Source organism: Anas platyrhynchos, chromosome 24, assembly GCF_047663525.1.
Source record: "Anas platyrhynchos isolate ZD024472 breed Pekin duck chromosome 24, IASCAAS_PekinDuck_T2T, whole genome shotgun sequence".
NCBI lineage: Eukaryota > Metazoa > Chordata > Aves > Anseriformes > Anatidae > Anas > Anas platyrhynchos.
Window position 1 is genome coordinate 2,194,777 of NC_092610.1, and position 23,182 is coordinate 2,217,958.

General features: G+C 57.3%; 1 protein-coding gene across 2 annotated transcripts; it reads left to right on the forward strand.

Moving 5' to 3' along the window:
• The first annotated feature begins 955 nt into the window (after window positions 1–955).
• On the forward strand, window positions 956–23,125 carry TFAP2E (transcription factor AP-2 epsilon). 2 transcript variants are annotated; one of them, XM_038167180.2, is made up of 8 exons: window positions 956–1,312; window positions 1,442–1,888; window positions 2,216–2,267; window positions 15,278–15,493; window positions 18,029–18,257; window positions 18,497–18,615; window positions 21,424–21,565; window positions 21,930–23,125. In XM_038167180.2, exons 1-8 carry the CDS (start codon window positions 1,286–1,288, stop codon window positions 22,216–22,218), a joined length of 1,521 nt encoding a protein of 506 aa, XP_038023108.1. In that variant the 5' UTR covers window positions 956–1,285; the 3' UTR covers window positions 22,219–23,125. The 2 variants fall into 2 exon arrangements, with proteins under 2 accessions (XP_038023108.1, XP_027299618.1); XM_027443817.3 differs by lacking the exon at window positions 15,278–15,493 and having other exon boundaries at window positions 964–1,312.
• Window positions 23,126–23,182: the final 57 nt, after the last annotated feature.

Consider the following 23,182-nt stretch of genomic DNA (forward strand, 5'->3'; position numbering starts at 1 on the left):
GGATAAAGTGTTTGTTCTCTGCCTGCACACAAATTACACGCTGCCATGGATGGAAACTCCAGCACGGCAAAGGCACGGTGAGGACGGTGGGGACGGGGACAGCGGGAGCAGGGCCCTGCCACGGAGCCGTGTGTCACCAGGGGTGTGCGAGTGTGTGCCACGCGTGGGGTGTGTGCAAGGGTGAGCGTGCACCAGTGTGGGTTGGTGTGCCCCAGAGTGCATCCACGTGCATCGCTGTGGGTTGTTCTCGGCTGCAGAGAGGGCAGCAGTTGTGGTGCTCGGTGCCTGGAGCTTGGTGCTCGGTGCCCGGTGCCATGCGCAGGGTCCCGATGCTGTGGTCCTGCCTCGCCCTGCACCGCAGGGAGGGCCCGAATGGAGGAGGAGGGAGGGATGGGGAGGGATGGGGAGGGATGGAGAGAAGAAGGGAGGGATGAAGAGGAAGAGGGAGGGATGGAGAGGAAGAGGGAGGGAGGACGGAGGGGAGGGACGGAGGAGGGGGCGCACGCTGCTGTCGTTGCTCCCCGGTTTTCCCTCGCTCTGTCGCACCCCGGCTCTCTCCTTCCCGTCCCCTCGGGCAGGAGCCAGGCCCGGGGCGCCCCCAAATTTCTCTCCCTCGCCCCAGGCCCTCGCTGGGGTTCCCCGGTCCCCGCCGGGCAGGCGAGGGAAGCGCCCCGCGGGGAGCCCCGGGCTCTCTCCCGGCGGGACCGGCCCCGGGCTCTGCCGTCGGGCGGAGGTCCCGGCCTCCACCGGAGGCCCGGCCGCTGTCTCACCGAGGCCCAAACACCGCGCTCGGGCTAATAAAACGCAGCCTCTCTGCCCTCACCCCCAGCCTCCCCCCCCCCCCCAGCCCTCGGGGCTCGGTCCCGCTCCGTGCCGGGGGCGCTCCCCGAGGGGGCTCGCAGGGGACGTCGGAGGGAGCCCGGGGGGAGCGGTGGGGGGGACCTAAGAAGGGGGTGACACGGAGGAGGGGGGGACACGGGAGCCTCATCCCCGGGGCCGCCCGACGGCTCTGGAGCAGCCCCGGCCGCCCCTCGCCCCCTCCGCCCGTCGGGAGCCGTCGGGGCCCCTCGGGAGCGGGCGGCGCGTCCCCGGCCCCTCTCGCTGACGCGCGCCCCCGGCGCGGCGGGCGCGCCCCCGCCGCTATAACTGGCGTGCATGGAGTCGGGGCCGGCGCAGAGGAGCGGGCGGGCGATGGGAGCCGCCGCTCCGGCGGGGTAAAAGAGGGGCGGAGACGGGGGCGCCCCCGGGGCCCGGCCCGCCCGGGGCTCGCCGCGGGCCCGCACAGATGCTGGTGCACAGCTACCCGGGCATGGTGAGTGCGGGACGGGGCCGCAAACCGGGGCCGGGGTCGGGATTCGGGGCCGGGAGTTGGGGGTTGGGGGATCCGCACCCGACGGGGGGGTCGGCACCGTCCTCACCGCCGCTGTCTCCGCCGCCGCAGGACCGCGCCGAGGGGCTCCCCGGGGCACCGGCCGGGGCCCGCCTGCCGCAGCTCCCCGCTCTCAACCAAGCTCCCTACGGCTCGGCTCCGCCGCTCTGCCACACGCCCGCCGCCGATTTCCAGCCGCCCTATTTCCCCCCGCCCTACCCGCAGCCTCCGCTGCCCTACCCGCAGGGCCAGGAGCCCGGCTACCCGCACCTCGCCGACCCCTACGCGGCTCTCAGCCCCCTGCACCAGCACCAACAGCCCGCCTGGCCCCCCCAGCGCTCCCGGCAAGACGACGCCGGGCTCTTGGCTCAAACCCACCGGGCTCTGGGGCTCGACCCCCGCCGGGAGTACCCCGCCGTGCCCCGGCTTCTCCACGGTCTCCCCGACGGCGGCCACGGCCTCCCCGACGGCCCGCTGGGCCTCCACGGCCTCGGTCACCACGGCCTCGAGGATATCCAGGTACCGGGGCGACCGGGGGGAGGCCGGGCAAAGGGGGGAGGCCGGGGTGGTTTGGGGACCGGGGGCGCACGGGGCGCTTTGGGGTGCCGAGGGGCGTTCGTCCCCCCGGGGCTCCTCGTTCCCGGGAAGGAGCCACCGGGACGCGGCGATGGAGAGGGTGAGGCCGCGGCTCCGCTGCGCACCCGGGGCCGCCCGTCCGTGTCCCAGCGGTTCCTGCTCGCCGCCGGCCCCGGGAACACCGGGAGCACTGGGAGCACCGGGAGTACCGGGAGCACCGGGTCCCGCCGCTCTCCCCCCCGGCTGACGGCTCTGCTTTGGTGCTTTCAGGCCGTGGATGACGGCGGGATGAACCTGCTCGATCAGTCCGTGATCAAGAAAGGTAAGAGCGCGGCGGCACCGCGGGACGCGCCCCCGGGCTCGGCTCCTGCCCTCGGGGCTCCCCCACGTCGGTTTTATTTTATTTTATTTATTTATTTATTTATTTTCCCCCGGGACGGTGCCGGAACCGGGCAGCTCCGGGGCGGCGAGGAACGGGCGCGGGGTCCCTGCCGTGCCCGGCTCCGGTGCCTCTCGGAGCCTCGGCGGGGGCGAAACGAAAGTGGTGGGGCCCGGCGGGTGGCTCTGTCCATTAGTCCGGGACCGGCCGCGCTCCGTCGGGCCGAACCGGGGCCGCTTCTCCCTCCCGGTACCGGGAAACCGAGGGGCTCGGCCGGGCGGCCCCTGCTACGGGAGAGCCCCTGGGGGCCGCGGGTGGTTGGAGGGGAAAGCCCCGAGGGGGGCTCAACGGGGCTCGACGGCAGCTCCGGCGCCCCGGGGCCGCGCAGCGCGGGCACGGCGGAGCGGGGCTCGGCCCGGGAAGGACAAAACGGGGCCGAGGTCGGTTTTGTGCTGCCGAGGCTCCGGGACCGGAGCGGGGAAGCGGCTGCGCGGGCAGGCTCCCCCCGGTGCCAACCTCCCCGAATTTATCGCTTCTTCTCCCCGACGTGTTCCGGGGCTTCCACGCGGAGCCCCGCGGTCGGAACCGGCTCCTTCCTCCCCTCCCGATGTATTTTATCAGCTCCCCTCCGCCCGATATATTTTATTTTCTAACAAAAATTCCGCCGGGGAGTTGCTGGGAGCTGGAGGGGGACACGAGCGATTCGTGCGGCGAATGGAACGGGCAGGGCAAATAACTGGGGCAAAGCCATCGGGAAACGCTCTCGGGGATTTTTTTACAAAATTAGGGGGGTGAAAGGGACGGGTTCAGCGGTTCCCCCCCGCTCAGGACCCGAGCACGGGCGGGCAAACGGAGCCGCAGCCGCTCGCCCCGGCGCGGTTCGGGGTCGCCGGGTGCCGGGGGCGAGTGGCCCGGGGCAGGGGGACCCGGCCCGGCTCGGTTCGGCTCGGGGACGTTTCCCCTTGCCCGGTGGCTGCAGATTCCCCGGGACCGGCCTGGGACCGGGGGAGAAGCTCTCCCGGTGCGTTGCGGCCCCGTTTGGGTGAAAACTGCCGGGTCCGTGCGCCCAGCTCCATCCCACGGCGTTTCGGCGGAGCGTTCAGGGCGGTAATTATTTGCGCTTTAATTAGAGCACACGAGAGGCATTTCAACAAATCTCCTCGCAGGAGGGATGGTCGCAACAAGCTGCAGCGTGCTCTGCCGTGCCGCCGATGTGCTCGCCGGGCGGCTGCTTTTTTGGGGTGCCGGCAGCATTAAATTCCCGTTTAGAAACGCGTCTCGGTGGGAGCCTTTGGCTGCGGGTCCGGCTGAAATTATAGTCTCGTTTTAATATTATTTTATTTCCCAGCCGTTTTTCAAAACGTGCGATTAATTAGAATTTTTCCGTCTCTCGTCGGGAGGAATTGTTGTTGCGGGGAATCTGTTGTGCCAGATTTGTACCTAAAGGTCCTGTAGGCTCCCTGTTTCGAAAGAAAAAAACAACAAAAGAAAATAGAAAATAGAAATAACCCTGGCTGAAAAGTAGGGCGTTGCGGTACAAACACTTTGCCTTTCCCGGTCTTTTTTTTTTTTAATAATAATTATTATTTTATTTTTTTCTGCCTGCCGTGTTTGAATCAAAACATAAAGCGCATTTTGGTGAACAATCAGATTTCGGTTGCAGCCTTCGGGCCATGTCCCGCCAGGGTTTCCCCCGGGAGCTCAGCGCATCAAAAAGCGAATTATTTTTTGGGATCCCGGCTCCTTTTCCCCGCAGCCTCCAGCGGCGACCCCGGCAGAGCCGCGGCACAGTCGGGGAGGCGGCGGCGATGTGGGGGGGTCCCGCAGCGGGGCGGCAGCGCGGGGACCCCCGGCCCGGTGCGGGGCCGCATCCTGCACCGGTGCCCGGGACCACACTCCACAACCCCCCCGGAGCGAGCCCTGCCCGGCCTCCCCGTGCCTCCCCCGGCTGAAATTTCGATGTCTGCACCCCCCCTTCCCCAGCCGGGCCGCTCTGGGAGCGATGTCCTAAAAACCGGAGTGAGGAGCCCGAAGGAAAGCTCGGGAATAACGGCGGCTGCGGCCGGGGGGGGGGTCCGGGAGGGGTCGGGAGCGGTGCTGAGCTCCTCGCCCCCCCCCAGGACCGGGGTTTTTGCTCCGTTTTCCAGGGCACCGCTGCGCGCAGGAGCCGTGCTCAGGAGCTGCGAGCGCCGCAGCCCCGTGCTCGGAGCGGGAGGATTAATTAATCCTCCGCCTGATTTCTTTAATTTAGTTTTGAGTGAAGAGCGGGGCCGTTTGGGTTGGTTGTGTCTGCCCCGAGATGTGGCCCCGGGCAGCGTTGCCGTCGGGAATTGCCCCCCTTGGAAAAAAAAATAAATTAAGAAAATAAAAAAAAAAAATAAACCAGGGGCAAAGCCCGAGCCTCGCAGCTGGGCAGGCAGGGAGGACAGCGGGCAGCTCTCGGTACACTTCTCCCCTTCCCAAGCTGGGGGAATGGTGGAAAAAAAAAGATGTTTTTATCATAAATCATGCCAAAATCTCAAATCCCACAACCGGGGCTGCTTAATCCTTGAATTCCTCCCCGTACGGCCCTGGGACAGAAACCCGACCTAAAGCCGTGCGTGTGCAGGCAGATAAATCTCGCCGTAACGAGCTGCCGTGGTCCCGCTTCAACGAAATGTCCCCCCCCTGCCCCCGGTCCCTGAAGCCCCCCTGGTGGCCCCATTACTGGGGGCAGTGCCCGTGGGCGAGTGGGGAGCGCTCGGTGCCCAGGGACCCGATTTGTGCCCCCCAGCCTCCTGCAGGGGACACGGGGGGCACGGGGGGAGATCTGGCGATGCCGGCAGAAACCAAGCACGGCCACTGGGCCAGGAGCCCCACAGCGGGGGCTTCGGGACCCTAAAAAATATGGGGTGAGCTGCCCCCAGCACAGGGATGGCAAATGGGGAGTATGGTTTGCTTTGGGAATTAATAGGGTAAAATCCTGCATGGGGCGGCGGAGATTTTGTGATTATCTTTTGCGCACGCATTTGTTTTTTCTCCCTCTTTTTAAAAAGTATGTCAGAAATGTTTTCTGTCTTTTTCTTTTTTTTTTTTTTCTTTTTTTTTTGGTGGGTGTTGGTTTGTTTTGGTTTTCCTTTCCCACCCCCCAAGCATTTATGTAAGAGCAGGACTGTCCTAGGCTTGAAAACATTATAACGAGCTCGGAAAAAGTTTGGTCCGGGGCTCCGGCTGCTGCGGGCTCTGGCTGCTGGAGGCGTTTTCTGCTGCGTTCACCTGCTGCCCCTGTGGTTAGAGGCCCGGGCCAGCTGCTCACGTCCTGGTGCAAAACCCCACAGACAAACTGCAGCACGGGAGAACCTGCCCGCAAGCCCCCAGCCGCTGCCGGAGCTCCTGGTGTGGCTTCTGCCCTGGTGTGAGAGAGCAGAGAGGGATTTTCCATTTATGAAATCAAGCATTACGCCACTGCGCTTCTTAGCAAAAAAAAAAAAAAGAAACAACCCTGCAGCTTGGTCATAAAATAAAGAGGGATTTCATTGCTTTGACATCCTTCCAGGCTCAGCAGAAGAGCCTCCTTTTGGGAAGGAAAATAAAAATCCCTCTCCCCAGCACCAAAGCGCACCCGGGGTCCTGTTGGCGATGATGCCAGCGCATGGAGACCGGTGGTGTGGGGCAAGACGGGGCCCTGCGAGCAGTGGGAGCAGAGAAAATCCCAACACCCTGCACCCTGCTCGCAGGGAAGCTGCTCCCGGAGCACCAACGGAGCAGGGCGCAGCCGACACGGGCACGTGCGGGCACCCACGGGTGCTGCCTGGCCGATGGGGACCTGGCTCCTCTGGCTTCTCTTTGAAGCAGCAGGGTTTGGCCGCCGCGCTCTCCCTCGTGTTTGTGACTCGTTTAAATTTCCATCCGAGGCTTTTTAGCTGCTCCGCAGTGGCAGCGCTAGCGTTTCTGCTCAGGAATGCGGACCTGTTTGGCTGGATGCTGGACGGACAGATGGAAAGCTGTGCCTCGGAGTGCTCCGAGCCCACATTTAGAAATACTGCAAGAAGTGGCTGTCACTCCTAAAGAATGCAGCAGAGGAGGGAGACCAAGGCCGAGCTCCTTAGATCCACTCGCTATGGCAGGTTTTGAAGCCAGGTCTCGCCGTGGGGCTGCCAGAGGGACGGGGTCTGGTGTGGGCTCAGGGCTGGTGGGACCGATGCTGCTTCTCCTCCGCTTCGGCACGGGGCAGAACCCAGCTGTAAGAAATGTCGCGTGAAGCCAGATGTGGCAGGGGAAAAAAAAAAAAAAACAACAAAAAACAAAACCTCCCCAAAGAACGATACTTGCAGCAGATTAGATAAACATCATTTCCTGCGATGAGAAAGGTAATAAATGAGGTCATCCTATAAAACACCTGGGGCTGCGAAGACTTGTCTTTTATAAGGCTGTCCACAAAACGTGGGTGGAGGCGCTTGGACGGCAGTCAGACGTACGGTGCTGAGCTCGGGCTTCTCCCGCCGAGCTGGCAGAGCTCCCCTGCTCGCCGCAGCTTTATCTGCTGGGGGAGTTGTCCTGAGTGGGAAAAGGGGCTCACCCGGGACAAGCCGGGGCTTGAGGGAGGCTTCGCTGCCTTCCTCAGCTCCGCTCGCAAAGGCTTTAAAGTTTCGGCAAGCCCTCGCGCAGCCGGCGCGCTGCGGTGCTCATCAAAACGCCGCCGCACCCCCAGACGCGGGCTCTGCTCCCTCGCGCACACATGCGCGCGCTGCAGGAGCCCCGGCTAATCAAACAGAGAAACTTGAAAGAAAGTTTTCACTCTGAACTGTGGCCAGATCACCGTTCCTCCATTAAAATTATATTTTTAATGTCCTATAATTGCACCAGGATAAAACCAGGTGTGTGTTCATGCGAGATAACACGCTCGGGTACCGGTGGAGGCGCTGGGCTTTGTCTCAACCTTCCCGGTGCCTCCCAGGCATGCGTTATCTCCAAGTTTCATGTACCTTGTCATGACTTACTGTTTAATTAGATGCTTCTAAATGAGTTTTTTTTTTTTCTTTGTTGGAAGTAAAGAGCAGCTCTGAAAGGGTAGGTTCAGAAAAGCCAGCTTGGGTTGCTTTTTTGGCATGTGGCTGGGGAGTCAAACCAAGAGGAGCCGGACTCCAGGTGCGGTTTCCCCATGGGACGGCGCCGCGCTGGGCTGGCCCTGGAGGAGCGATTCCTGCACGCCTCGGCTGTGGGGGCTGAGGGATGTTTTGGCAGCCCGAGTGCTTGCCTCGAGCTCGGGTGCTGCAGCCCTGGCTTGTCAGGGTGGGCAGGATGCAGCCGCCGGGCATGCTCGGGGGCCAAGGGGCCCTCGGGAGCCGGTGGCACACGGCGGTAGTCGGTCACGCGTGAGCTGCTTGTGGGCAGGGACGCGGTCAGTCGCCGGCTGCTTCGCTGGGGAAAACTCAGTGCCTCTGGGAAGGTCTTCCCCGGGGGTGTTTTGGTGCAATATCAAGATTTTCTGCTCCTTGCTCAGGTTGCTGGTCCTAGCCAAGACCAAGGCGACCTCTTCCTGTGCTCTGGTTTGCGCCCAGCACCCCAAATATCGTGATCCAGCCCTTTCTGCTTGTCTCACCCTACGGATCTTCTCTTCCTGCCTGCTGTGCACGCTGCCTGAGGCCAGAACAGGGCGTCCCCCCAGTCCCACAGCAATGAGAGTCAGTGGGGGAGACAGGCAAAGACCCCCCAGCACCCATTTTGGCTGCTGGGCTCAGCAGCTCCCATTCCCGTAGCCCTCCAGCCACGGTGCAGATGCCTCCAGCTCGCAACGTGCTCCAAAAAGCCACCGCCCGGGCGCTGCTTGGCTGGGAAGCCAGGCCCGGTGACGCACACCCCACGGAGGAGGTGGTGCTGAGATCCTCGGTCTGCAGCCGGGGCCGTGCAGGAGGCACGCGCCCGGCCAGCACCCACGGGGCACGGTGGGACAGACCCACGGTGCCCCAGACCCATGGGACCGGCTCCGTGCCGCCAGCCGGGGACGTGCCCGGGGTCACGCCGCAACCACGGCGGAGCAGAGGCCAAGGCAGCCCATTCCTCCCTGTTTAGTAATGTTCCGAGATATGTGATCTCAGGAAAAAAAATGCGCGCAATCTGCCTTAATTAGTTAAAGAGCCTAAACGAGGTTCTCTGAAGTCCCAGACTAGTGCCGTAACCACTAAATCATCCCACCCTTTCCTGTGTGATCCTGGGGAATTACTCATTCTTGCTGTCCTTCCATGTGTTTGTTTATTTTAATTCTTAATGGAGGAACTAATTAGCAAGTGTGGATATGATGCTTGGAGCTGCTGCATGCTCGGCTCTCAGCTCCGTGCCCTGTTCCATGCCCAGTTCTGCCCCGTCCAGGTATCGCCTCTGGTTCAGGGAGAGGTGAAGTGTTGGGGCTTCTAGGAGAAGAGCAGAGAAGCAGTAGGGAATGAGGAAGAATTGCTAGAAATGAGCCCAAACCACCCTCTGCAATCAAATACAGCAGCGTTCGGTTGTGCCAGTGGCTCCGGAGCTGGATGAGGGGAGCTGCGTGCGGGTTCACCTTCCCCAGCTCCCGCAGTGTCCGCGGTGCGTGCTTGGGATTCCAGCGGGGCCGAGGCTCCCCGCCCTCTATCTCAGGCATTTATCTGGCATCAGTCACCCGAGTGCCGAGGCGCCAGGCAGCGAGGGGTCGGGTCAGGCCCTGTTCCCTCCGGACTGGTCGGACAGGAGCTGTGTCCCTGGTGCTGTCCCCTTCAAGGTGGCTGCGTGGGGACAGCGCATCCCCGGGGCGCGCACCAGGACAGAGCGGGGCTGAAGTCTTGGGGTTGATGGGGTGTGAGCGGGGGAGCTGAGCACAGGTGTCCAGGTTGCTCCAAGCACGCAGCTCAAGCAGATCAAGGCTAGCGAGGGTTGGGGCAATCGTTGGAGAAACATCAGAGGCTTTGCAGGCACCGTAAGGCTGCACCGCAGCAGCCTGGTTATGGATGTGTGCCGTCCCCATGGCCAGCTCGATTCCTCCTGCTGCCCTTTCTGTGGCCAGAAGCTGTTTTCCCTGCAGGATTCTGGTGTTGCTCCTTCCCCTGGGTCCCCCTGGCACTGTTGTAGTCCCCGTGCTGCTGCAGAGGGCTCTTGGCACACGTGTCCCCACGCCGCGTCCTGGCACCCGGGAGCGACGTTGCTGCAATGCGGTCACTTGGCCCAACCTGCCACCAGTGCAGGGCTTTACAGATCCCAGGGCATCCCTGAGCTGGACAGGTAAAAGCAGCTTCACTGCGACACCATGAAGTGGTGTCTCCCCCAAAAGCTCTCCCCAGGCGAGCCGGTGATTCCAAACGGGCAGGTGAACTGACCTCTGTGCGCTGCTGCGGTCTGGGAATCGAACAGAAACCTCCCCAAATGCTCCGCGGATTGGCAGCGAGTTCCATATGAGAAGTATTTTCCTATTATTATTCATGTCTAATCTTTGCTGAAGGGTCTTATGCCCCTCAATAATCTAAATACATTTTAACAAATTGATAGCAACATTACCATGGCTTACGCAGGATCCACCGCCGGTTGCAAGAGACACAGCATCTTTGTTCTCCCTTTTTAGATTATGTAGATCCAAGCCACACAAATTCAGGCGCTCCTATAGGGAATACAGGGAAAACCTCTCAAGCATGTTACTGTAAAATGGATTATACTGTTTAAACACATAAAGATCCCATATACCGGTTGCCAAAATGTAATGGGAGTTTGTGCAGCTAAATGAATAAACCTGTGATGCCGAACGCTACGGGGCAGAGCGGTGCAGTGGGCGATCGCTGCTGGGGCGACGTTTGATGAGAAACTTTCCTTGTCGGCTGCATGGAGCCGTGCAGATTTCCAATTCCTCTCGCTTAAATCCTACAGACATCCAGCCTCCCGGTTCTTTTTCCTGCCTACCCGATACCTGTGTAATTTCTGTGATGTGAAACGTGTTTTTTCTATACAAAAAGAGGCAGAGTCTTAGATCTGGCCAGAGCAGTTAATAATTGAACCGAATTTTAAGTAGTTGTTATTTTTCTTGCTCAGATGGCAGAGCTTAGCTGGAAATTCAGAAAAAAAAAAAACGGAATTGGGAGGGGAAGTGAAATAATCTGAATCCCTGCACTGACTTTTCACGTTGGAAATGTGGCAGGGAGAGGCTCAGGAGGGGTCAGGGCATGGCACTGCCAGAGCGCTTCTGCCGGTGAACAGCAGAAAACATGGGCAGAAAATATCTACAAGTGAGCTTCAGCATTCAGAAGCAGCATCCAAATCCTTTTTCATTCATTTCTGGGAAGCTTGGGGCACTTGGATTGGATGAGTTAGGAGGATTTTTAATCTTTAATGCTGCTTCCCGAGGTTTTTATCCAGGCTGCTTCCTCAGGTGCTTGCTGGGGCTCCCCCGACAGCACGACGCAGTCCCCAAATCCAAGCCCAGCAGGGAAACTTGTGGCACTCCCAACAAACTGTGATCTCTTCCCAAATTCATGAAAGATTCTGAACAAGTGCATCTGAGCTTGAGTTGTGCCTGAATGGCAAAGCAGGGAAATGCAAGAGCTGGAGTAATTAATTGCAAATCGGTTACTAATCTCCTCCCCAGTCCTGAAGGTGCTTTTGCGAAGGTGTGTGTGAATAATTTTGGTTATTCCGTGGATTGGCTGTTTCTTTAAAGATGTGTAACCAGGTGCTGTCTTTAATGGGGATGCTGAACCAGCCCCAGGGAGGCTGAACCTCCTCAATCCGGCCTGAAACTCCCCAGAAACAGAACAAGTGCCCGGTGAGAGACAGCAGGCACTTCAGGGGCTGTAACAGAAAGAAAAATCGCAGTTTATATCAGACGGCACCTTAAAATTTAGTTCATAACTTAATGTATTGATTTGCATTGGAAACAAAATGTTAAGTGGGGCAGCTTTGCATAGGCATGGGACCTCTCCTGATTACCTTTCTCGTGGGAATGGTTTGGGGCTGCTGACTTGCACCTCTGCTCCCTCACCTCTCGAGGGTCCCAGCCCCATTTCCCTATCGGGGCCGAGCGATCTGCAAAGCCCCGAGATAAAAACCAAGATTCTTTCCATCCTTCCATTTGAAAAGGCCTTTGAGCCGATTACAGCGTTTCCTAGAGAGGCTCCCTTTGACATGGGGACTCGATTCGGGTTGTGCATTCAAGATAAAGAAAATACCTGTATAATCCCCTCTGGGAAGAAAGGATAATTACAGACTGCGGGCTTGAAATATAGCTGATGGCACTGACCTCCTTCCCCGGACCATCAATAAATACCTCTGCGCTGAAGCACCAGGAAATTGAAGAAGCTGAACTCTGCAGCACCTCCTCGCCGAACCAGGGCTTTTAAAGCCACGGCAGGAGCAGTCGCCTCTGGCTCCCACCCACGCGCAGCCACTTCTTTCTGTATGTATCTCGGTCGGATAATTTACATCAGAGACATTCAAAGTAAGGCTAGATGAGTTCGCCGAGCGCTCTTCCTGAAAGACGGCGCTAACCCTCTGCCTTTTTTTGAAGCACCTTTCATCAGGGGCTGCCCACCAGCACAGCTTCCCAGCCAGCCAAGGCTTCCCCACACCGCCTGGAGCCAGGCAGAGCCAAAGGGAACCGAAATTTGGGCTGGGCTCTCGGTGCCATCCCTGGGCACCGATGCCTGTGGCTCGCCTGCTACCGGCGAGAGGCAGGGAGGCAAAACGCCAGAAACTGCAATGAGGAGAAGACAAAATTGGTTCATGGGGTGCTGGCGTCCCTGGCACGGAGCTGCCCTGCGGTGCTGAGATGCTTTTGGGGCGGCTGGAGATGTGAAATTGAGTTACAAGGTGGGCTCCCCAGAGGTTACCCGATAGCGCTTTAAAATGAGATCTAAGCTCCAGCACGCTCCCGCCCTTAAAAGAGGTGTCGCAACAAAAGAGCCAACATCCAGGGATTCGGGAGGAGGATTTACCTGTAATGTACCCAGGGAGGGAAGACAACAGCCTTGTGAGACGGCAGCGATTTGCATGTTCCCTCTGGACTTGTTTTTCCCCTCGCAGCACCCCGAGCTTTGGCTGGAAATGGAACCGGGCAAATAATAGCGCGAAAAGCAGCCTGATTTCCAAGCGCCACAAATTCTCCTGCTTACAAATTATTTCGCAAGCAGACAGCACATTTCTCAAATGGGAATGAGTCAGTATTTCATTTTTTTTTTCTCTTTTTGTGGGCAAAATCTCTTTTCCCTTAAAACAAAAAAAGCTGCTGGGGTGCAGTCAGTATCGGTGTAGGGGCACGGAGCAGCCGCGGGACCGGTGATGTCCCCATGGGCACAGACCCTGCATGGGGTGGGAAGGGGCTGCCTGCAGGTAAAAGTGGCCATTTTCAGGAGTTGGGATGTAGTTTCAGTTTGTTAACGTGGATGGGAAGGAGAGGGGTGAGCAGGCAGCAGAGCATGAGGCTGTGGGTCTGGCTGGGCACAAACTCCCCAGGGAAAGGCAGGGAATTTCGGCTCCTTGGGTAAAAGCCCCTGAAAGGCGTGCTGCTTGTGCTCCTTCCTCTTTGTACCTGGAATGATAAAGCCACAGGACCCACCTCTGCAAACCAGACCAGAACTGGCAGAAACTTCCCCCCAGGACACCTCAGCCCCCAGTTACATCCCTGGAGCTGCTGGGGCCTCGTGCCCATAGTGCTGCCTCCCTACTCCAAGAGGCATCACCACGTCCTGTGCTCAGGCACCGGACCAGCTCCTGCTGGCTGCATTTCCCACCCCGGGGCTTCTCATCGGGAAAAATTCTTCACCCAGAGGTCACTTGGCCAGTGTTAATTGTGTATCCTAGCATCCGTCCCAGGTAGATGTTGCTCATGGAGACGGTGGAGCCCCAGCTGTGGAGGTGACCCATGGGTGCCACAGAGATTCCTCAGCTTTGGAGGAGGCAGGAGGACAACTGCAGGGCAGTGAGCACCCAGCAAGAGAAGGGACGAAGCCTTCAGTGTGCGTGGAAACCAGGATTTATCCCAAAATCGCTCTCTCTGATTCAGGAGTTTTCATGCCACAGCAAATTGAGCTGTGTGAGTTTCATTGCCGCTGCCTGCTACGCCCAAAGGGTGCTTAAAAGACAAACCAGAAACGAGTCAGCACAAAAGAAAAAAGCCTCTCTGACAGGAGATCAGAAGCTGTTTGGGCTTGAAGGGAAGACAAAGCCGTGCCTACCCACGGAGCTGCGGCAGGGCCGGTGCCACTCTGCGATGTGCACGCAATGCGCAGCAAGTGGCACCTCCCCTGCAACCTGAAAGGAGGCGGCGAGGTGGGGAGCCTCATGGGAACGCTTCTTGTGGCCATCCACAGAAGAAATTCGGATCGTTTTCCTTCCCACGTTCGGCAAGAACTCCTACACCTTTTATTGGCACTGGGACGTCCTCAACAGCAGACTTCAGAATGTGAGGGCACCATGAGACAAGAGGATGCAGTGGCAAATGCAGCTTTATCCCAGGGCATTTAAGAGATTCGGGTGCTATGGAAGCAGGGGACATATCGGGACACACCTCATCAGCTTTCTGGAGCTATTGCCCAACTTTTAGGAAGCGCCATAAATCCCGGATTGCTTACAAAAGCATTCCCACAGACCAGAAATGCGTGCATTCAGATCGTGCTCGTATGCCTGCTCTTTGGTAAATGATTTAACTTGTTCTGTGCCTCAGTTTTCCCCGGCTGCAGTAATTAGCCAGCTCACCGAGGCACTGGGAGCGAGGCAATGACTCAAGCAGCAGGTCCTGTATCAGCGCCGGGCTGGGGATTAGCCGCGGGAAACTCTTTGAGGTCTTGGGGAAAGGGCCCTGTCAGCACAGCCGTGTTTCAAACTCGGTTTTTCCCTCCTGGTTGGATCCCTGGGATGCTCCTGCACAGCCCAGCAGTGTTTCCTTGCAGCCCTGTCACTCCTCAGCCCAGCAGCAGCATCCCCAGTATGGGGTGCTCACTGGGGTGAAGCACGGTGCTGGGGGTTTGTTGGGGGACCCCAGCAGCTGAGCTCTGACACTGGGCAGCAGCCCAGCCTCAATGACCCAGGGGTTTTGGGGAGCAGAAGGATTTTTTCCCCCTTTCTCCCATGCAGACGTCCCCGTGGCTCTCTCGTAACTCACCCCTGGCTCTCGGTTTCTTCCCCAGCATCCCCAGCTCCCTGGGCTACAACAACCCTGCTGGCAAGTCAGCAGCTTGTTTTATCAGAAACCCAACACATTCGAACATTTCTTGTTGAAAACCAAGCCCTGGGTGGGACGGGGTGGGCTCAGCTGTGCCCAAGCTGCCCCTTGGAGGGGGCCAAGCATGTGCGCACCCCCGTGGATGGGGCACAAGCACCCAAGTCCTCCCTTGCTGGTCTGTGTGTGATGTGTGGGCCCGTCCCTGTAGGATCGAGCAGCCTGTGGGGCACATTTCTGTCCCAAACTCCATCCTCTGTGGCTGTGGGTGTGCTCCCAGCCTGCCTGAGCCAGCGGCTGGTACCTGCCCGCTGTGGGGACTGGTCACATGCGGTGATGGGGACAAGAGGGAAGAACGACGTCCCTGGAGCCAAGGGCAGGGATCTCCATGGCCCAGCCCCAGGAGACCTTAGAGGGGACGTCCAGTGCGGTGACACCAATGTGACATTTCTGCTCCCAGCTGTGCCGCCTGCAAACCCCCCGGGGGGCTCAGCTCCGTGCCTTGCCTCGCGACCCCGCTCGGAGACGGCGGCACCGAGCGCTTCCCCTCGCATCCCACCTGCGCGGTGCCCACAAACAGCGGTGAGCACCCCCTCCCTGCCCCAGCCGTGTCTTTTTCTGCACCGTAGCTTAGGGGTGATGCCGTGCCAGGCACCCTGGGGTGCTGCCCGCAGGGCTCAGCCTCCCGCCGTGGGCTGGATGCGTCCCCAGCTCCTGCCCGCAGCCGCAGGACGCCGGGGCCGGCGCGCTCGGGCGCTGCGCCGGGTGCTGCGCCTGCAGCGGTCTCATGCTTCCTTCTTGTCTGCAGGCTGGCTCAGGTGCTCCGATCACCTGCTGCTTGCGGGAACGGGCAAGCAGCAACTGAAGATCGAGGGGGACTTTTGGTTTACTCAGATGACAAGAGACAATTTTGGTTCCCCCAAAGCCAAGGAAACAAAGCTGTCAGGCTTTAATGGTAGCTTGTCTCCCTCCTGCAGCATGTTTATGGGCAAACAAGCTGCAGATCAGACCAGGCAAACAGCAGGTGAGGCCAAATAACAATAATTAATAATTAATGGCGAACGTGGCTATGTTTATTCTTGTTGTATTGAGGCAACACTGTCTAATGGCTGAAGCACTGTTACAGGACTTGAGAGGCCGGGCTCGGTTTCCAGCACTGCCGCTAACGCCTGCGTGATGCTGGGCTGCCACCCGCCCCGTTCCCCCTTGCCATTTGGTGTGCCGTGCTGCCAGCTCTGCCCTTGTCCCATCCATGCATGCTCGTGCCAAAAGCGACGGGGCCGTGCTCTCAGCTTGGCCTCGAGGCAGAAGAGCGATGCCGATACGCACGGTCCAGTGTGGGCGCCTCGGTGCCGGTGCCCCCGTGGCTCCGTGGTGCACACAGCAAGGGTGGTCCGGCTGCTCAGGGCATCACCAGCACCACGGGGGGCTCTGGGTTACAGCTCTCCAGGGGGATTTGTGTCTGACCGTAGGGTCATCCCCCAAAAGGCCAGTTTGTTTCCAAAGTGTCGTGTCCCCCTGCCTCACCCTGCTGTGCACCAGCACCCATCCGTGCTGCCTGGTGTCCTGTCCCCGTGGCCACCCCCTCGCAGCACGTGCCCGCTGTGCCACCCGGCTGATCTCCGGGCCAGTTTTCCATAGGTTTGGGTGTTTGCTGCTGGTGCCAGCGAGGTTTGCCTCCTTCCCCAGCTGCCACATTTCATGGGAACGTGTGGTGCAGCATGAGCCCCTCTCCTGCATGACTGCTCGGTCCCCGGTGTGTGCCCGCAGGTCCCCGGCCATGCATGCAGGCTCGGGTAACACCACTGCATGACTCCAGGCATGCACAAATGTGTGAGTGTGTAAAGGATGCAGAGCACTGCAGGCACTGATAAATACGTGGTGCAGCAAGCAACCCAGGGGTCCCCACGGGTCTGGTTACGGGGTGGCCCCGCTGCAGCAGGAGCCACACGTGCCGGGGTGCCTGGCCCTGCCGTGACACACGCCTTCGCAGTACTGCATGGATGTTTGTAAAACATGCTCTGACTTTTTATTTCAAGGGTAATTTAGAGACAAATATAACCTGTTCTGGGCCTGGGAGAGAAAACTTTGAAGTCGCTGCTTCCTGGAAATGTCTCTGGTTTCCTCCGTCAGCGGTGATGTTCCTGTGTTTGTTCCTCCCTTGACATCCCTCAGCCAGCCCCAGCCGTGGCACATGCCAGCCCCGCAGTTACCGACTCCAGCACCTTGCCCTTCAATCCCCTGACTTTGCCCACGTTTCATGCTAGAGGGAACTTAATGTACCTTAGCTCATTTCCATCCATCTCTCAGCCCTAAAACATTAGCCATTTTTATGTACCATGTGCTGCTTTTTATTGCCACGCTAACAAGTCGTTGAGCTCTATTTACAATATGCTGATTGTAAGAGTCCACTAACAGGTCCAGTCTACGTAGCCTTCCCAATTAATTTGGGGGTTTTCTGTTTCATTTTGGGCATGCGTATTTCCTTTATTAAACCCACATCTCACCCTGGCATTCGTTGCTGCGTTACTCGAACGCGAGCTGTTCCATTACCAAGGCACCACAAGGAATGCCAGGGCTGAAATGAGCTGGAGCATTTGCAGTCCCCTTCGGATTCTTTGAAAACTTGTTTTTTGTTTTTTTTTTTTTCCAGAGGTAAATTGGTGATTAATTTCAGAACATGAAAGCCAGAAGAGATTTGGCACGGGCGACAGCCGTAGTTTGAACCTATAAAGCTTTACTGCGTCTCAGAACGTTTCTCAGTGGGGTGACGTATGGGAAAACCGTGCCCGTGTCAGCCCGGTGCCATGCCAGAGCCCGGCGTGGTGCTGTGCTCACCACTGCCTGCCTCATTTCTTTGCTAACCGACTCCTGTCCATTGAGCAAAAGGAAGTTTGTGCTGGATTAATCGTGTTCGATCGGCCCAAGCTTCCTTTCGGCCCATCCTGATGTGATTTTAGGGCTGCGGCTTGTTGTGGGGCTAACCCCAAAGCTGCAGCCTTTCCCCTGTTCCTACGGGCAGGTGTTTGCGGGCACGGTGCTCAGCCCTCCCGGCACCTCCCTGGCTTTCTGCAGGGCAGGAAGGTGGGAGCTGAGCCCTGGGGGTGGAGGCTGGAGGGATGCAGCGGCTTCCCAGGCCAGGAGAGAGGAACGTGCACCCTGCGAAGGGCCAGCGCTTTGCTGCCACCCACACCAGGGGACGCAGGGCAGCAGGTGCAGCCCGATGCCGCGGGCAGACCTCAGACTCCCAGGAGACCAACCCAAAACCCCGGGATTAATTCCACTAGAGCTGGGAGGTGCGGGAAAGCAGGCGAGAGCAGAGCCTGGGCTTCTTCCATTCTTTTTCTTTTTTTTTTAGTTCGGTTTCATCAACCCCACCTCTCTCTTTTCCTTCATTGAAGAGAACACGAACCCGAGCTATCGCCGGCGGCCACGCTCACACCTCCGGCTGGCAGCGCTCGTGCTGGCTGCTAGAAAGCTGCCGGCAGCCACCGAGCTGCTTCCCGAGCTCCGGCATCTCAGCCCCCGTCTCCCCTTCTCTCCCCTCCTTGTCTCCCAGTGCCCATCCCCTCGAAGGCGAACGGCACCACCATCCCCACCCTGTCCATGAACAAAGACGGCCTGATCGGAGGGGTGACGAATCCCAACGAGGTCTTCTGCTCGGTGCCTGGCCGCCTCTCCCTGCTCAGCTCCACCTCCAAGTACAAGGTGACGGTCGGGGAGGTGCAGAGACGGCTCTCGCCCCCCGAGTGTCTCAACGCCTCCCTCCTCGGCGGGGTCCTGCGCAGGTAAGGGGCACGGCGCTCCCGGGAGCTCCCTGCTGCGTGCAGGGGATGCCTCCGAAGCCAGCTGGGTGTCCTGCACCGGGGTTTACATCCCGTGTTAGTGGAGAAGAGAAATTGGGGGTGTATGGCTTACCGAGAACAGGATTTTGTTGCTTTCCCTTCCAACCTACAAGCTTAAACTGGAATAATGGTCATTTTAAACCTTAATTACATCCCGGTTGTTTTTCCTCCTTTCTCTTCAGGGCAAAATCAAAAAACGGGGGTCGGTGTTTAAGGGAAAGGCTAGAGAAAATCGGACTCAACCTACCCGCGGGAAGGCGCAAAGCTGCCAACGTCACCCTGCTGACCTCGCTGGTGGAAGGTAAGAGCCTCTTCGCTCCCTCGTAAGACGGGAGTGCCGAAACTTCAACACCCTTCATTTGCAGCTTTCCACAACCGAGAACACTTAAAACAAAGTATGCAGTGGTCACCACTAACTGCGACCGAGACTGGAAATATCCCCGTGGAAGTCTCCCTGCTGATTCAAACACGTCTGTCCTCTGAAACTGAGACGTTTCTGTCGGACCAGTCATAGCTCATGCTGGAAAAGGCGTTCGGGACCTGAACTGGGTGGAACATCAGAGCTGCAAGCTCCCTTTTGGCCCTGCCTAAATTTCCCAGCCACTTCTGGGAACCAGTTTTGGTAAAACTTAATCAAGATCAGAGGAACCAAACTCAAGGAGGTCTGAATAAAGCTGTCGGGGTTTCAGCCTGGCAGTTGTCCTGTAGCACCCCGTGCCCTCTCGGTCCACAAAATCGCCCGCTGTGATTGTGCCCAAGGGCTGGGCTGTCCCTGGGCAGCACCGACCTGTTCTGTTGGGGCTGCACAGCACAGGTCCATGCCTTGTGTCCCCTAAAAGATGCCCCAAATGGGAGCCAGGTTCTCTTCTGCTGGCACAGCAGGGGACAAACGAGACACGGAGGAGCTTGCAGGTGGAGATAAAGTTTGCGGTGGCTCAGCCCATGGTGCTAAGGGCTGGGTGCAGCTATAGCAAAGGTGCTGTGCAGCTTGAGGTGCTCAGAGCCGCCTGGTCGTTTGCTCCCCTCCTACTTTTCGCACTATGGAAATGACGATGTGGTCTTTGGAGAAAAGGGCACGGGACGCAAACAAATGCAGTGACAGCTACGACTCCCTTCCAGCTCCGGAATCCATTGTGCTCGAGCCCAGCGTGTTGGAGGCAGCTGCCTGCAGTTTCTGAATAGAAAATCATTTCCATTGTTGGCAGCAAATTAAATGACCCGCTTCATTAGGCGGAGGTTGTTACTGGGGGGCAGTTGGTTTGTGCTGAATGAAAGGCTGATTTCCATTAAAAGAGGAGAAAGAAAAGAGCGAAAGAAAGAAAGGAAGGAAGAAATGTACATTTTGATTTCAGGTGGCTGCCGATGTTTTGGTTGCTGCTTACCAGCTCTTAGTAAATAAAAGCGTGGCGCCATGTGTGCTTGATGGATATAATTTCCTCCTGCACGTAAGTGTTATGGCACTGGGAGCTGTTTCATGCAGAGGAAGGTGTCAGTGCTTTGTCATTACCCAGCACACAGAAACTGGCTTGTCCCTCCGTGCACCAGGCACTTACTTTCTTAGATGTTTGCTGCCTTGCTTTAATATTTTCTCCCCTCTGTTTTCCCAAATGTCTGTTCGTTTTTAAAAAATACTAGGTGGATTTTTTTTTGAGTGCTAGTAATATACTTTTTGTTACACAGGAGACCCAAAACTGTTCGTATAGATGGGGGAGAGTGGGGGTTTTTGATTCCAGAGAGCAATACAAGGGCAGCACGCAGGTAGAAGCACAGCTTCCTTCGGGAACTCTTGCCTTCTCTTGAGCCTCTGCCCCATCAGCTAGCTCCAGCATGGGTCTGGACAGGCAGTAAGGCTGTACCTCAACTTCAGAAGCATGCCCAAGTTCTCAGGAAGAGGCATGTGTTCAGGCAGGATGCAGGCTCCCGTTTCCAAGCCCGCTTGTCCCCTCTGCTGAAGCCCCTCTAAGCCAGCACCTGAATTGCCTTTAAAACATTGAGCCATTCGCACACACTCATAGGAGGAAATAAATCCAGGCTCCAGCCTCAGCTCTCACCACGAGGACATCCAGTCCTTTTTTATTGCCACAATAGCTGTTTTTCAGCAGCCAGTGTGTTTTGATCGTTTTCTAACACACAAACAACTGCAGCTCCAATTCTCTAGGTTTACCTTATCCGTCGCTTCTTTGGAAGAAGAGAGGAAGTGGAAAGCATCAGCTGCATATAGCAAGCACAGACACTTTCCCCGTGACACGGCTTCACAGAGCCAGCTCTGGGAGCTGGGAAAGCTGTGGTGGGATCTAGGTTAATGCTATCAGGATGGATGGCCTAATACATGCGAGCAGCAGGGGGCAAGTCAAATTAGCTCTGCCTGCCCGACCAGGATTTCGGGTGCTGGGCATGATCAATTGCCATCAGCTCTGATTACTTCCAGGGGGACGCCTGGAGATGGATCAATTTCATCAATGGGTGGGCATTTCCAGGGGGTGATGGATATGCTGCCTGCGCGCCCAGCCCCAGGGCCCTGCTCGCTGTGGGAGGATGTAAACACCTTCCTTCGGCTCCTTCCATCCTCACATCCCTGTGTTTTTTTTCTGGCAGTGACAGGGCTGAGGTTGCTTTGCACCCTCCGACTTGTTTAAAATTCTAGGACTAGTCTACGATTTGCTCAGTTTGGAGAGGGCAGCAGGAAATTTTGGAAGAAGTGGGGAGAGACAGACACAGCAAGGGAAGGGGCCAAGTCAGAACCACCTCTGCTGTTCTTTCTTTTGGAGGAGAGCAGCTCAATGAGCCACACATCCTGACCCAACGCCAGCCACCACCTGCTTGATGCCTTTTAAATTATCAAAGGAAGGGACTGGCTTTTGTCTAGAGGTGGTGATGGTTCAGTCGGGCACGTGTGGACTCCCTGTTTTACAGATGGGTGCAGGAAACTTTTAGTGGTGGCTCTGCACCAGCTCGAGAGCCAAAGGTGGAGAGGGCTCTTGGGTGGTTATTAAGAAAGGAGAGCACTGCAGTCCCGTGAGCCAAGTCAGTGAAATGCCTGAAGCTGCTATAAAAAATGTTCCCTTTCACACAGGGGTTGATGCAGCTTGTCAATCTGTCCTGCTTGTAGGTGAAGCCGTCCACCTGGCCCGGGATTTCGGCTACGTGTGCGAAACGGAGTTCCCAGCCAAAGCAGCAGCCGAGTACCTGTGCCGACAGCACTCCGACCCCACCGAGCTCCACACCAGGAAAAACATGCTGCTGGCTACCAAGTGAGTACTCACCTGGCCACGGCACGGCAGGTACACGCAGCCTGCAAGGGAAGGGCGGCGTTCACCCCAAAAACTTCCTCTTCTGCCCCGAAAGCTTCCTTTTCTGGCCTCATAAACTGTGCACAGCCACACCTGGAGAACGTGCAGAAAGATGAATAATTAGCGTGGATTGAAGGGCTTGTTCCTACACGGGAGAGGTTAACCTAACCCCAGGGAACCTCGTGGCACTGCTGGACGTGCCCTTTGGGCTGCACGCAGGGGCTTTGTGCAGGCTGGAGCTTGTGCAAGGAGCAGGAAAAGAAGCCCCAAACACCCCCGCAGCTTTCCAACAGCATTTATAGTAACACAAACCTTTCTCTTGCAGGCAAATTTGTAAAGAGTTTGCAGACTTGATAGCCCAGGACCGCTCACCGCTGGGGAACAGCCGCCCCTCCCTCATCCTAGAGCCGGGTGTCCAGAGCTGTTTGACTCATTTCAGCTTGATAACCCACGGTTTTGGGGGTCCGGCCATCTGTGCGGCGCTCACAGCCTTCCAGAACTACCTGGTGGAGTCCCTCAAGGGGCTGGATAAAATGTTCATGAACAGCACGGGGAACGGGCACACGGCTGGAGACTCCAAAGCGTCAGAAAAGGAAGTGAAGCATCGGAAATAACGCGCTGACTCCCTCCCTCTGCCCAACGGGAGCGTTCCCCGGGAGCAAAAGGAAGGTTAAACGCTGCTCAGGGGGGACGAAGACCCAGGGCAGCGTTTTTCTGAACTGCTACATTCGGGATGAAACTCATAAAGCGAACAAAGAGAAGAGAGAAAAGAGTTAAAGAATTTAAGACGAAGAAACCAACTCTAATGGACGTAGTGAGAATGAGAAAATAAGCCAGGTTGATGGCTTTTGGTTTTTGCCTTTTTTTTTTTTTTCTTTTAAAACGTGGATGCAGGAAGCCAAGTCATGTGCAATTTTTCATTTTTTATTTTATTTTTTTGAAAGCCCATAACGAAATCCTGACATGCTCCAGGAATTTGTTCTGAGAAGAGCGAGAAGAGGCCTCCTCAGTGCAAGAAGCAGAGGAACGAGCAGAAGAGGGCAGGGAGTTGGGTCGCTGGCTGTACCTGGATTTATCAGCTGGTTTCAACAGGCAGACACGGAGGAAACCTTCCTATTTCCCCACCAGCCCTAGAGCCAGGCCAGGAGAAAATTGCCAGCAGAACTGCTTTGGATTTGAAGCAGTTTCAGACTTCGTTTACAGTTTTCAGACAGACTCCACGTGGGTTTCCCAGGGCTGTGCCACGAGGGGAGGAACAAACCTCACCCTGGTCCTTCCCAGGGCAGGAACCGACCACGGAGAGCTTCCGACTGCTACTGCAGGGGATAAAGCAGGTTAAGTCATACCCAGGACTTATTACAACTCCACAACCTACAGATAACAGCACAGAAGTTTCTAAAATTATTAATAATAATAATTATAATTAATAAAGCACAAGGAGCAGAACTTGAACCAGGCCAAACTGAACTGTTCTAAATCTGTATATATTTATTTATGTGTAATTAAATCTGAAAGTTTTAAGATGTCCAGTGCGAGTTATTTATATCGAATTGAATCTTTTTTTTTTGTTGTTTTATT